Source organism: Monopterus albus, unplaced genomic scaffold (genome assembly GCF_001952655.1).
Source record: "Monopterus albus unplaced genomic scaffold, M_albus_1.0 scaffold34.1, whole genome shotgun sequence".
In the NCBI taxonomy this organism is placed as follows: Eukaryota; Metazoa; Chordata; class Actinopteri; order Synbranchiformes; family Synbranchidae; genus Monopterus; species Monopterus albus.
In genome coordinates this window covers 5,170,627-5,185,074 of record NW_018127914.1, presented here as the reverse complement: position 1 = coordinate 5,185,074, position 14,448 = coordinate 5,170,627, and the positions used below count along the sequence as shown (strand labels likewise).

At 40.0% G+C, this 14,448-nt stretch overlaps 2 protein-coding genes across 4 annotated transcripts in view; both read left to right on the top strand.

Annotated features, from left to right (window-relative positions):
- The first annotated feature begins 6,202 nt into the window (after positions 1–6,202).
- On the top strand, positions 6,203–10,247 carry rbm43 (RNA binding motif protein 43). Of its 3 annotated transcripts, none has more exons than XM_020597579.1 (2): positions 6,203–6,428; positions 7,951–10,247. In XM_020597579.1, the coding sequence occupies exon 2, from the start codon at positions 7,951–7,953 to the stop codon at positions 9,193–9,195; it is 1,245 nt and encodes a 414-aa protein (XP_020453235.1). In that variant the 5' UTR covers positions 6,203–6,428; the 3' UTR covers positions 9,196–10,247. The 3 variants fall into 3 exon arrangements, with proteins under 3 accessions (XP_020453235.1, XP_020453234.1, XP_020453233.1); XM_020597578.1 differs by having other exon boundaries at positions 6,205–6,440; XM_020597577.1 differs by lacking the exon at positions 6,203–6,428 and adding an exon at positions 6,456–6,999.
- A 1,500-nt stretch (positions 10,248–11,747) lies between these two features.
- Positions 11,748–14,448, top strand: part of myo1g (myosin IG) — a 31,350-nt gene continuing 28,649 nt past the window's right edge. Inside the window, 2 exon segments of the mRNA XM_020597576.1 lie at positions 11,748–11,945; positions 14,128–14,336. Of these exon segments, the coding sequence (XP_020453232.1) occupies positions 11,851–11,945; positions 14,128–14,336 (304 nt within the window). The 5' untranslated portion in view covers positions 11,748–11,850.

The window sequence follows — 14,448 nt, the reverse complement described above, 5'->3', positions numbered from 1 at the left end:
TGTGACTATTGACTGCTGGTTTAAGTCTCCTTATGGGGAGTGCTGACAATACTGTTAGTATAGAAATTGGCCGCTCTTATCCTTAAAACAAATGTTTGTGTCAGTTTTTAAAATCAATGTATTAAACAACTGTCATTAAAAAAATCAGGAACAGGATTGTCATAGGATTTAAAAATGGTAAATACTGCTTTATTTTAAACCTAAAACTAATATTACAAAATGAATTGATTCTAAAATCTGTTATCTAATACTATACACAGATCTACAGGATGCTTGGGTGGGAAAGGATGTTCATGTTATCCTTTGTAAAGTTGGACCCTACAAACTGTATTACTGGGAGGATTGCTCCTGAAATGGAACTGTAGAGTGAGGTATTCTATTTTTATTAAGATAGAGATTGTAATTTTCCGTAATCATTAAATGTTGCGACATGAACAACAGTATTTTTTCTTCAATGACAATTCAATATTATTTCAATTTATTCTGCATCAAAGTCATGTGATGACTCCTCTTCAGTCCAACAGCAATGTAAGCACAGTCTGTTCAAACAAATAAAACCTTTTGATCACAAGAAAACTTAATTCTGCATTTTTCATTCACAGGTCATCAATGCTTACCTGACAGTGCTTGTACGGCGGCATAGTGCTGTAAAGGGGAACACAGCAGCTGTCATACACTCCTTTCTAATGTCAGCAATATGGAATCAGAAACCACCCAGACTACAGGTAGTAAGTAGAACCTTATTGAAAGTTCACAATTATTTATTCAGACAAGATAAAAAAGAAATAATTCATATATTTTGAGATGGATCTCATGACATATGATGTTGTCATGGGGATAATTAATAAGAGCCATCACTGGATTCTGGTGGTAAGACAGAAAATGTCATTTATAAATAAAGTATATGTATAATTTGTCATCAAGGGTCAATTTGAGTGGGTAAACTGTAGCTGAGACTTCAGGGCCTAAAAAATAATGATTTAAAAATATGTAATGTAGATTTTTTTAACCTTTGGAGGGGAATATTGCAATACAACAAATGTTTGGACTCCACAGGGAGTACTTGTTTTGACTATCATTCAATATTTATATGCTTGGAAAAACATCATACCTATATGCCAGCATTATTTTGTAGCGTGCACGCACTGTATTATGTTACCTTTCCCCAAAACATTTGCAAAGGAACCATTTTGTAGCTATTTTGGCAACAGATTCATAATGTTAGCAACTTTTATGCCACAAAAATTTATATCAAAACTTTACACATACATAGGTTCTGTATCCCAAAGACAAACGCTGCCTGTTCCTGGATCCTTTGGGAGAAACCAAGCAGATCAGAAAACATGCCAGGAGACCACAAGGTAAAGAATGGCACTGCCTGGTACCATACTGACAAAATAAAGCTAACTTGTAGGCTCTGCTAACTCAACTCTCTCAACTCAACTCAACTTTATTTAAATAGCGCTTTACCACAGCACAGCTGACCAAAGCACTTAACATATCATGCAAATATAAAAACAACACATAAAAAGCTATAAACAATAATATAGACACTAACACTACAGACAGAGTCTCATTCCTGGCCAAACGCCAATGAATACAAGTGTATACATTTATAAAGGGTTTTCCTTTATATTTTAGTGCCAAAATCTTGTTGGTCAATTTTGAAAAGGAGAACCTTTGAATATTTTGTGAACCTCCTGAGCTCTCTGTAATCTCCCTTTATAGTTTCAAATTATTGTTTTATTTATTTTACAGATTTACTGCGACAGCTGTGAGAGGTGGTTTCACGTTAGCTGTGTTCAGCATCCTCCTGTGGAAAAGGAGTACTTGTGCCCAGCATGCACACACCTTTAAAACTGCAATTCTAATTGCAGCTGTTTCGTGGAAGTCCTGACCAGAAGCAGAAGGATGTTTGATGTAAATAGTTTGGAAAAATTAAAGTTGCAATAACTGGAATATTTCTTGCAGTTTCATCAGCATTCTTTTATGGTTGTGTCTGATGTGCAATTTAAAGTCAGCTATGAGCAGCCAGTGTCCGGCGCATTGCTCTAGAATACATGACTGACTGCATGCCTGCCTGTACAGCTACTTACAGTACCTGTCAGCAGCGCAGTCTGGCTCGCAGCCTGGGGTTAAATGTAGACTGACTGATTTCAGAAGTTGTGTACCATATAACATTTCAAAGTTTGTTTTCACTATGGGGTGTGCACAGAGTAGAAAGAGTACCAAGAAACAAACAAAGAAGAGGTGCAAAAAAACTAAGGTCCAAAAGGGGACAATGCTGGAATCTTCATCACCTTTGTGTGATAGGTTGGTGGAAGACAAAATAGGGTGTCAGCAATTGACAGCCACTAAATATAAAAGGTGAAAACAAAAAACTGAAGGCCACACTGACAAATGTTGAGGAACAGCTCAACACCTGCTGTCTTGAGAATAATCAGCTGATTGCTGCTCAGAAGCAGGCAGAGCACCAGTGGCAGGAGGAGAGGTGTGCCCTCCAGGCAAACCTGGACAACCCCCAGCACTGCGATGTTGCCCTCCAGGAGCAGCAAATGAAAGAGGCACAGCAGCTTGTGGCTGATATAGAGACAATCAGGGTGACAGTAGAGAATGACTGCCTCCAGTGGAAACAGGAGAAAGCCTCCCCGCTGATTGAAATGGATATGCCTACATCATCCCATGTTACTGAGCCTAACAATTTAGAAATCAGAAACCTCAGAAACCTCAGAGCAGCTCGGAGGAAAGCTGAGGAAAAGCTCAGCAAGGAGCGTCTCCACTGGGAGCAGCAGGAAAAGTGTCACCTTGAGGAGCTGGAAGAACTGGCAGCCACCAAAGCCACCAGTGAGGCTGAGCTTAACAATATAAAAGGTGAAAACAAAAAACTGAAGGCCACACTGACAAATGTTGAAGAACAGCTCAATAACTGCTGTCTTGAGATCAACACCCAGTGCTTCTATGCTGCCAACCTTGAGCAGCAAAAGAAAGAGGTACAGCAGCTTGTGGCTGGTTTGGAGACATTCATAGAGAAGGCAGAGAATGAGCGCCTGCAGTGGAAACAGGAGAAAGCTTCCCTGCTGGATGAAATTGAGAAATGCAGAGCCGCCAATGACACTGAGCACAATAATCTACTGCAAGAGAAGAACGCTCTCATGGCAGCACTAAAGAACAAGGAAGAACAGCTAGAGTCTCACCATCTCTTGAACAAATACAAAGCTCTCTTCTATGAGCCAAACTAATACCCTGAAGAAGGCTCGTATGAAGTATGAGCAGCAGGAAAAGTGTCACTTTGAGGAGCTGGAACAAATGATACACACCAATGAGGCTAAGCTTAACAATATAAAAGGTGAAAACAAAAAACTGAAGGCCACACTGACAAATGTTGAAGAACAGCTCAATAACTGGCAGCTTATGGCTGGTCTAGAGACATTTATTTTTATTTATTTCTTTTGAGAAACATATAACAAGGCAATAAGAAGCATTCGACCCATACAAGGTATAGTCACCTTACATTTACAACATAGATCAGCGATTTGTTCAAAACGGAGTGGGAAGAACTCAAACTTATATAAACCCACCCCGGTCTGTTACAGTCAATCAGCAGCATCAAACAATTCACAAAACATCTGTACTTGTATGCCTGAGAGAATACATCAGTGTAAGCCGTCTAAACTCTGCACTGCAACTTGAGAAAACACATGCAAGTACACTAGCAAATTAAGAAAATATTTTCACTAATTTGGCCTCAAATTCACATAGTATTGAGAAAACGTACAATATTGAAACAACCAAATTCAGGAAGGTTGCAAGCAGTACAGTCTACATATCAGGAGTTACTGAAAAAAGGAAAAAAGTCTAAGGAAGATGTTCATCCTTACTGAATTGATTCTGCCAACCAAAGAGAAGGGGAAACTGCCCCGACTTGATCCGTCAAAGCCAATTTTGTTTTAAAGGTGTATTCATAGGGTCACAGCGGTGCAGTGATCAGCACTGTTGCCTCACAGCACGAAGGTTCCGGGTTCAGGGCCTTTCTGTGTGGAGTTTGTATGTTCTCACTTTGCCTGCGTGGGTTCTCTCCGAGTGATTCGGCCTCCTCCCACAGTCCAAAGACATGCAGCTTAGGCTAATTGGTGACTTTAAATTGCCCCTAAAAGTGAGTGTGGATGAACACATGTAATTATAACAACCCCATTTAATAAACATGCATTTTAATACACTAACAAAAAAGCCTCTTACATGACTCCTAAGAGTACATATTACACAATGTAAATCAATCAAGCATAAACTTTATTGCCAAATAGGTTAAAATACAAGGAATTTGACTCAACATGCACTAAATAAAACAGAAGAAAGTTAAAAAAAAACAAGAAAACAATCATCTATTTCTAAATATGTAAAAGTTAAAAATTAGCTATTTTATGTACAATGGTTATGTCTATAAGTTATTGCGCTGTGGTGTTTGCTGTATCTTGTTCTACATATTAAACATCGATTAACTGTTCATCAGAGTGACGGCCTGGGGAAAGAAACTGTCCTTGTGTCCGGTTGTTGTGGTGTACAGTGACCTGTAGCATACAACCCCAGACCATGACAGACCCCTGGCTTTGGGACTTGCCGCTGCTAACAGTCTGAATGGTCCTTTTCATCCTTGGTCCAGAGCACACTGTTAAAAATAACCCAGTTCTTTTGTTGGAAGCACAAGAAGTGAAGACAGGAGAGGACTGTTTAAAATCAACAGAAAGTTTACTCAAAGTCTGGGCACAAGTGAAGTCTTACAGCGCTGGGATCAGAGAGACAGAGCTCCCGCAGGAAATCTGTTCTCTGAGCCACAAGTTACGTTTTCTCGTTACATTTATCTTCTTGGGCTGGCCCGCCCTGGACAGAGGTACGACACATGCTTCATAATCCTATTGGTCATTGGTCAACCCCTGTGTGTGTGTGTTGTGATTTTCCAGGCGGCAACTGATCAATGAACACTGAACAATTGGTTGTCTGCACTGTAGACCCCCTATCTGTGTAATCCTATTACAGGAGAAAGCAGGACCTTGTGAGTATGCTAAACGGGTCCAGGTGAAGGTGCAAAACAGGCCAACGGGTCTTTGTTAAAATGTAAAATAGGCTGGTTACTTGAAGATACAGACACTATGTCAACACAGAAGTTAAAGTAGGCAGTTTCTACTTCAGTATCACTTGACTCTCATCAATACAATTGGCCGACATGCTGCTGCCCCGGCTGACCATTCCATAGTAGATGGCTGATGCTATTGCTGTGTCGGAGGTCCTCAGGAGTGTCCCCTGCACTCCAAATAACCTTAGTCTTTTGTTGGTCTTTGGTTCTTCTTACCATTGCTATCTCTGAGAGACGAGACAGTCCAAGTAACTTCAAAACAGTGCTGATTTATTCAAAGGATTACAGGTAAAATTAACATTACACGCTCAGGTATCTTGCACCTCCAAACTTCTCGCAGGCAGATGTAAGATGAAAGACCCTGAATCCACCAGGCCTATACATTATATCCCTTTGGTTGGGCTAGCCCCATACTACACAGAAACGTCAACAGAGACGTCTCTGTTACCAGCTTTGCAGCTGGTCATAGCAGTAGTCAAAACATGAAGTAAATCAATGTGTGTGTCTGTTGGTTAAGTGGTGTGTAGCTAAAAACATTCTCACGACCTCTAGTAACATGTCGTGGCTTAAACATAAGAACCTATTATGGCTAAGGCTACAGTTATACACGTCATAATAATAATATTAAACACCCTGTCTGCTGACAGTCATCAACTCTTCTCTCTAGTTATCCTTGACCAGATGTACCCTGTAGAAACTCATAAGCATGACTAAGCATTTAACAGTCTAACTAGACATCCTATCTCCACTAAACATTTCTAATACATAAAGTATCTATCCAATTTCTATCTGACTAAAAACACCTAACATATATAAAGCTAATATAATAGTTACTTATAAAGTAACTAGAGCCTATAAGAATCAAATCTTACAACACGGTGTCCATTTCTTCCAAAAAGACCTAAAATACTGATTTGTCTGACCACAGTGCGCATTTCCACTTTGTGTTTTACCTCATTACTAGCCCTAAAATTCAACTGTCCCAACTTTTTTTTGAAATGTGTTGCAGGTGTCACTGTTTTCTTCAGTGAAGTCAGTGAAAGAGCTAAGCAAGAAATTAGAGGAGGCTGCTTGCTTTGTAGTTTAATTATTATCTTGCAAAAAAAATGGCAGACTAATGGTAAACAAGACAGGCCTATCATAGGCAAAGTAAAATGCTTACATTAGTTGAAATATACAGTATTTAAACTTTTGTTTTCATGAGGGCAGATACGGAAACGTCCTTACTGAGAGCGGACGTGATGTTGCACTTTCGGTTTCAACAACGCCTGAAGGAAATCAACTCGTGAAGTAAACAGAAGTGAGCTGGACAGTAAGTTACTGCTGTGACCGACACCACAGTGTTGTAGATTTAGTTTACTGTGGACCTGTAATAGATGCGTCTCTAAGACATTAGGGGATGTGTCCCATCAGAAGCAGCTGCGGCTTTGCAAAGAGCATCTCCGCTACTGTTTCGGTGCATTCGCTGTTTTCCACGGGAGTGAATCTTAATTTCCAGACATTAAAATTGGTCTCATTTCACCTGAAGCGTCACTTTAACCTTCGATGAAACGTCTTAGACTTTAGATTTCACGACATCCATTTATCACGGTGGAAGCAACATAGCAGAAAAAGGTGTTTACTGTCGCTGGCACAGACCCGACCTGAGCAGAAACGAAAGGAGACTAGTGTCTGAGGTTTTGGCGGTGCCAGATGTTTTACCAGCTGACACGATAGCAGATAAATTGTAGAGATATTTATTGAGTCACTCACGGACATGGAAGGAGGCGAGGTGCTGTTTTCATCATGTTTGAGGAGCCAGAGGACAAATCATTCTGCATCCTCATAAAACCTAATGTTTAATGAGGATGAGGGTGGTGGTGAAGGCAGAGATGGGTTAACAGCAAAGCTAACTAAGGGTGTTTTTTGAAGTTTCCATCTAAATTAATTACTAATTTAAAGCATTATTAGCTTGTCTGTGACCCTTTATCGCCCTCTACTGACAGTCAGGATACAGTGCACTATTATTATATGTCCTCATTTACTGCTATACAGTGATGAAGGCTTGTGACTTTCACTTATAAAGATGGTTTATTAAGCAATGAGGTACCTTGAAATAGTCTGTATCAGGACTTTAAACCCCTAGGAAAGTCTATGATTCATGATTGATTGATTGATTGGACCTATTCAGGAAAGGGAATGCAAGTCTGCAAACCAAACAACTTAAGCAACAAGAGCCTCAGCAATAATAGCTAATTAATAAACAGACAGATTCAATAATGGGCTAAGGAATAATGATAAATGGACAGAATACTAAAGAGCAAGCAGATAATATAACAAGATACACTTAAGATAAAGAGTTGAAGCATTATAAAATGATTAATCTTCATAATAATTAAAGCCAAATGTGAAATCCTAGCTCACCTGTAGTAATGAGGATAGACTGTCCTCACTCAGTCAAGTATTTTTGAAAACAGTTTTTAAAACAAATTGTAGGTGAACATGTTGAATAGGCATAAAAATAACAAACATAAAAATTACATGGAATAAAGCACCTTGAGGGTTATGTAAGCAGTTTACAAAAAAAAACTGAAAAGACAAGCAATACATGAGCACCAAATAATAAAAGTGTAGCACAGAAAAGAGCACTTTCCTAACACTTTATGAAAAATAAATACACAAATAAAGGTTAGAGATTGTAGATTAATGGGCAGAAATTGTATTTATCTAAAATCAACACTACAACACAAAGTGTCCAAAAAGTAAGAGGGTTTGAATACTGTCTGAGGTGACTGTAAACAGAAAAGCTCTGAGTCATTTTGTCCCTCTCTTGCTTTTCTCAGATGGATTTCCCAGTGGAAGCAAGAGTTGATTTGAATGCTTTTCAAGATGGGACAAAAGTTCGACAAATCCTCACGTCACATGACTTTCAAGTGGTGCAGGATCTGGACAGAAATAAGGTGCATATCAAGGGTTCCTTTTTGAAGCTCAAAGATGCGAAGGCCCATTTGGAGTGTCTTCTCCGCTCACAAACCCAGACCAAGGCAACGCCATACTCACCCACTTGTCCTCCAGTCCAAACATCCTCCTCTGGAGCCATTTCCAAATACTACAGCACCAGCTGCTCAGTGTCAGATGGTAACAGTAGCAGGTTGGGGTCCAGAGATAAATGCACTACTCCGATGTCAGCCAGCACCTCTCCATCTTGGGTGTCAGACACTTCCCACTATCGTCCAGCCTCTCCACAATACAGAGCGTCTTCCTCTCCAAGACCAGAGCAGTGTGCTTCACTCAGGGTTGGATGTGAGTCATTTGTCATTGATGGAGATGTGATTAGGTACGCAGAGCAGCTCAGGAAAAGTGACATCGTCAACATCCTGAATAGCCATGGTGTTACAATGAGAGTGGATTACTTTGGCGAGAGCTCCAACATCACTGTGAGAGGAAGGAGCGCACAGAGAGCTGCTGGAAAACTACAGAGCCTTCTGTATGATCTAAGCAAATCCCTACGCACACAGGAAGTTTCTTGGAAGGATGTCAAGGAAGAAGCTCTTTTAGAGAGGATTCTGGAAAACAAAAACATTTACAATTCAGTGCTCCTGTGTGAGATGGATGGCAGACTTCACCTCATAGGACCATCTGGTGAGAGCTACGAGGTGAAGCAGAGGCTGCTGGGAAGGCCAGTTGAGCAATCAGGACGTACAGGAAGGACATTTGACAGAAACTCCAGGAGGAGGAGCAGCTCTCTGGCAGCAGTCAGTCGAAGGAGCACAGAAAGAGATAGTGGTACCATCACTAATTCATCAAAGCCTGTTGGAGCTGCAGGTTACTCCCTATCAAAGCGGCAGCATGATAAACAGGAAGGTGCTGAGTCTGAGCAAGGGGCTGCAGCTCATTCTGGACAAAGTGCAGCTGTAAGGACAAGAAGCCAGTCCTGTGAAAAACAATGGTCTAATGGATACCTGCAGCAAGAGAGAGAGAAGAAATCCCTGCCTTCTAAACCAGTCTTCAAGCAAAGCCTAAGTACATGGCCACAAAACATTAAGAAAAAGTTTAAACAGTTGCCAGGACAGTGTAAGAAGCAGTGAATCTCTTAGTTGAAACTTTTTTTTTTTTGGTATTATTTTTGATCATGTTTTGTTGTCAGGCTGATTATGACATATGAAAGTAAATGGCTGTTAAAGGAGAAGTTTGACATGTTGGGAAATGTGTTTATTCACTCTGTGACTGAAAGTCAGTTGACAGGATTTGTACCACTCTCATGTTTGTACAGTAAATATGAGGCTTCAGCTGGCAAATGCTTAGCTCAGCACCAACACTGAGCTTGGAGAACCAGCTAGTCTGGCTCTGTCACATCCGCATAGAGACACCTCTAAAGCCCACTAATAAGTTATCAGCTGTGTTTTTAACAGCAGTAGCTCTGGGCAGCTTGGCTGTCTCTGTGCTACACTAATTAAACTTTGACTCAGCCTAATCTGGCTGAGTCTCATTTCACTGCCACAGGTCTTGGGTCTGTGTGTATGTCAAATACCTATGAATACTTTGTTTTTATATTCATTACAGAAGACGTTTTTTTAGGTTAAAACATTATGATATTAAGGGACAGTTACTTTTGCAAATTTAATTCACAGATATTTGTTAGGGTATTATTATCTATCAGCCATTTAGCTGCAGAATGATTTATTGTTTGTGCTGGGCTTGAAAACAGGGCAAAATTAGTTTTTGAGGCATATAAATCAATTATTTTGTTAACCTTTCAATATTGCAAATAGAAAATTATTAATAAATATCTGTACAGTGGCTGAAATTTGAATTATGTAAATGGCAATTAATTCCAAAAATGTCCATTAAAGAAAACACTAACACTAAATTACCCTGAGTGATTTGATTGATATTTGAGTGGTAATCAAATGTGGTAATGAGTCTGTTTAATCTCAATTTGTTCATGCACTACCTAATTACATTGTGCATCTAGGGCAATTTTAACACCTGAATCTAGATGGAGACAGAAATAGATGAGAGAGGAAGCATGAGCAGGAAGTGAGCCAGTCTCTGACAACTATGTCTGAACTCATGTAGAGAGAGGGAGTACTGATGGCTGGGGGGGATTTAACATGCAAGTGTAGTTAAAAACATGTAAGTGTTGTTATAACTAGTAACTGGATGTTTTACTCTGAACTGTTATCATTTCATCACAGAAATAAAAGAGAACAACAGGATGTCAGGTCCACAGTAGGTAGGTGCGTATTTCTAATAGTGTTTCAGTTTGATGGTAAAGTCCCTTTGCTCATATAAATTTCCAGTCAGTGCTTGTATCAAGTATGAATTAAGCAGGGCTGCACACATGGCTATAATTGTGACTCAGAGGCCTTTTCACAGTAATAAATAGATCAGAATGATGAGAAAACCTTGTGCTGTGGCTTTCCCACTTCAAGTTTGTTTGTTTTTGGTTATTTCAAAAACGTGGATGAAATATACTGTTAACTGACAGAAAACTGGGAGAGGTCCAGAAACAACTCACTGAGTTCTCCATCATTACATTATTTTTAGCCAAACATCGAAGCTAACAGTCTATTGGATTAACTGACTATTTTCTTTAACATTTTTAGTTCACCCAAATAAAAATAAAAAAACATTAACCATTCAATTTCAATCTTCACTTGGAATTGTAGTTTGACAATGATACTATTTCAAAGTCTAAAGGTGTGTTTCCTCTGGAAAGTTCTTGGTACTGGTTCCCAGGAACTAAAGTCCAAGAACTTTCCCTGGGGTAAAAGTCCTTCAAATGCATTTTTATTTGGATTTCCTCAGCAGGGCCAAAGCCTGCAAGATTAAACAAATGAAACACTGATATAATAGCGCAATACTGCTTCCTCTGATGGAAATTCTGGTAGAGGAACTAAGTTCTGTAAAAAGGTTCCTCTTCCCCAGATAAAGTTCCTTTGGAAACAAGGCTTGTGTACCAGCTTTTTTTTCAGAGCTTTCACTTCTATTGCATAGACTTCATATTTGCTCAGATCTCAGTACTTATTATTATTATTTCATCCCTCCAGTATATCCCAAAGGAATAAACTACCCTGGAAGGTTTTTAAAAAGTTTTGAGTTTAATAGAAAAAGTCAACAGGTGTGAAAAATGATTCAGAAATGCACTGTTCCTGGTTTAGGCAGCATCGACTCTGGGAACCTAACCAAGTTTTTCAGGTTCCAGCCTGATCCTACTGTGACTTGGGAACCCCTGGTTAAGAGAAACCCTTCAGGGATGTGTTGTACTGCCAGTGTCATGCTTAGAAAGGAAATGCCTCAGTGCTTCTCAGGAGATAAGGGCAATTTTCTACCCTCAAATTTCTAAGGTTAACTGGCAGCATGTCAGATGTGGGGTCCTGTTTCTGGGAAGAAAAGATATACAAAAAAACAAGTCTGAAATGAGCCACACTATAGTGACAGGTTAGAAACTTGGAGGCCTTCTGGCAGGAAGAGAGAAGCGAAGGAGGATGCAGAAGTGGTATGAGCTTTTAAAGATAGCCTCCCTCTATTTATATAGGGCATAAGCTGAATGATAGGATGACGTGCTGCAACTTGTAGAACACTGTGACTTGACTAAGTACACCACGCCACACCCACACACACTGTCTACACTACCGGGCCCCAGAAGTCGACCACACTTCTCTTTCTTCTCCCTTGCGCTAGTTTCTGCGTCTCTGTGTCCTTGTTCATTTATTTTTGTGTGTTTAGCGACTACAGACATGTCAGAGCTGGAGGGTCTGGAGTTTGGGAAGTCAGACTTTGTGCTCCTGGATGAGGTGACGATGGAGCAGTTCATGGAGAATCTGAAGCTGAGGTAAGGCCTGAGATACTGTTTGAGAGAAGGAAATGAGGGAAGGAGGAAGGAGCTGAGTGTCAGAAATGTAAAGGTTAACGTTCCATATATATCTGATGCATTTACATCTTCAAGTCTTTGGCTGTAGAATAAGTACAAATGGGTGTAAAATAAGTGAGATGATGGTGCATACTCTCACATTTGACTGTCTCTAGGACACAAACTTTAATTTCTTGTAACAGCACTGAATTACCAAGTTTACAGAATTGGGACTTGGACTTTCAAAAGCTGAGATAGGTGATAAAGATGAAACAAAAGGAAAAATAGCGGAACAGACGTGAGTCACTTCTACCTTGATGTTCCCGCTCACTCTTGGGGTTCAGACATGAACATGTGGTTGATATATTCACCACCACATTACACTGGCTGTCATCTGAAGAAAATGAAGCACAGGCACAATATCAGTAAAACATCTAATCTAAACCTGTCCAACTTAAAATGTTAATGTAACATTTTTGGTGATATCTTTCCTTGTGACCTTTCTATTATTCCAAGTGTTCAGAGATTTTAAAATTGTCTCTTGACTTTGAGTCCACACTGTGATATTTTTTTCTTGACCATCTTTCATGGGAGCATAATGTTATCAACTCAAACTGTAGGAGTTTTGCCCACAGCAGTCATCTGAGGACCAGCAGAGGCAGACAAATAACAAAATTGCCAGTAAATAAAAACAGACATAGAAGCACAGAAATAGAGAATTTGATTTGCACTTTCTCCGCTGACGTGTGCACAGCAGATGATTTTCAATGAACATTTTTCACATAGTTTCTGTACCATGGGTGGGCCTCTGTGTGCCATCTCTGGTTGGCAAATAGTGCATGTATCTAGAGTTTCATCACACAGCTTGATCAGACTTGCCTGGCGGTAAGACATGTAGTAAAGTTTGGGCAGATACAGTACATGCTGCTGTGATGATTTCATCCAGTTTTCAGTATCTATGTGTGCTCAGGTGTTTGCATTTGCAAAGGTCTGTGTTTGTGTCTGTTATTTTGCTTTTGCACAGTTTTCCTTCACCTTTTGCACAGAGGCCTTAGCAATATATTTGATTTTGTTGGTGCTTTTCTTGGTTTTTTGGAATTTCATATTTAGCCAATTCAAACTCATAGAGACTGAGAGTTGATTTCTAAATGTGAGTCTTCTAAAAATTCATAGTTTTGGTGTAACAAGCTGCAAAAATTGTTTACTGTTGTCAAAGATTTTCATTCTTCATTCTCTGGGTGTCTAGTTTATATCAGATCATTGGTCAGTCTATTCAATATGTTACCAGAAAGCAGACTGGGGTCACTTGTCTGTTCTTTGACATCAAACCCAACTCTTACTCAGAGGAAACCTCAAATTTGTTGTGGCAGTGCAAAAGCAATATTCTTGCCTCCAGGGATGATTTGAACCAGTGAAAAAGATAAAGCAATCTTCTCAGTGACTCAGATGCTGCCATCATCACATATAGCTGTGTCTCATTTCAGGGACAGGATCTTTCTGGACACCACCCAAACAGGCTTTCCTAGACTCTAAATGAGTCTAAGCCCATTCTCATCCCACTATACTTTATTATTTCTACAAATGTGCATTTTGGAGGGTCCGTCGCCGAATGTAGACAGAACTTGTGCAACCAGTGAACACCTGTTGTTCAGGGTCAGAGTACTTAGGCACACCTGGGACATGTTGACACAGTTGATTTACTCTGACCTGCTACTGAAAACCTGTTGTTTCAGTAGAAGCTCAATTTGTGTTACACCAATGTTACACCTCCCAGCTCAACAAACCCATGAGAGGTTACACAAGGAGATGACACCCTTTGAACCACAAGTTTCATTTCCTGCTTCCAGCGTACACACACTTGTGTCACTTCCTGTCAGTGACATGCAGTGTGACAGAGGTGTATAATCTTTTCTGGAACCTTTAGCTTGAAGGGTTTTTTTAATGGGTGATGTGAAACTGTCAAGGTTAAACTGCTCTTTGTTCTCTTAAATTAATTTTAAAAATGAAATATTTATTCCCCACATATATAAATTGATGTTATATTTACAGTAAATACTTGTAGAATACCTACATGTACATAAATGAGATCTGTGCATATAATCTCACCATGACAAAACAGCAGTTATAATCTACTAATGCATGTGATTGTCGTTTGTGTGAACAGGTTTGAGAAGGGCCGCATCTACACCTACATTGGAGAAGTAGTCGTCTCTGTTAACCCATACAGACAGATGGACATTTATGGGAAAGATACCATAGATGCCTACCGGGGCCGGGAGCTGTATGAAAACCCTCCCCACCTCTATGCAGTGTCTGATGCTGCCTATAAGGCCATGAAGAGACGGGCCAAAGATAGCTGCATTGTCATATCAGGTCTGTCTCTTCCTCACTGATAAACATTACCTCATGAGCCACAGTCCTGCTGGCAGCTGCTGTAACCTGCTGCCACTCCGCGCGGCGCATGCGTACGTAAGTACGTAGTAAC

Bases quoted from the DNA above. Each gene is read 5' to 3' on its own strand.
- rbm43 (XM_020597577.1), top strand. From the start codon at position 6,970: ATGAGGATGAGGGTGGTGGTGAAGGCAGAG. The intron at 7,000-7,950 runs ATGGGTTAACAG...TGCTTTTCTCAG, and splicing joins GGGTGGTGGTGAAGGCAGAG to ATGGATTTCCCAGTGGAAGC.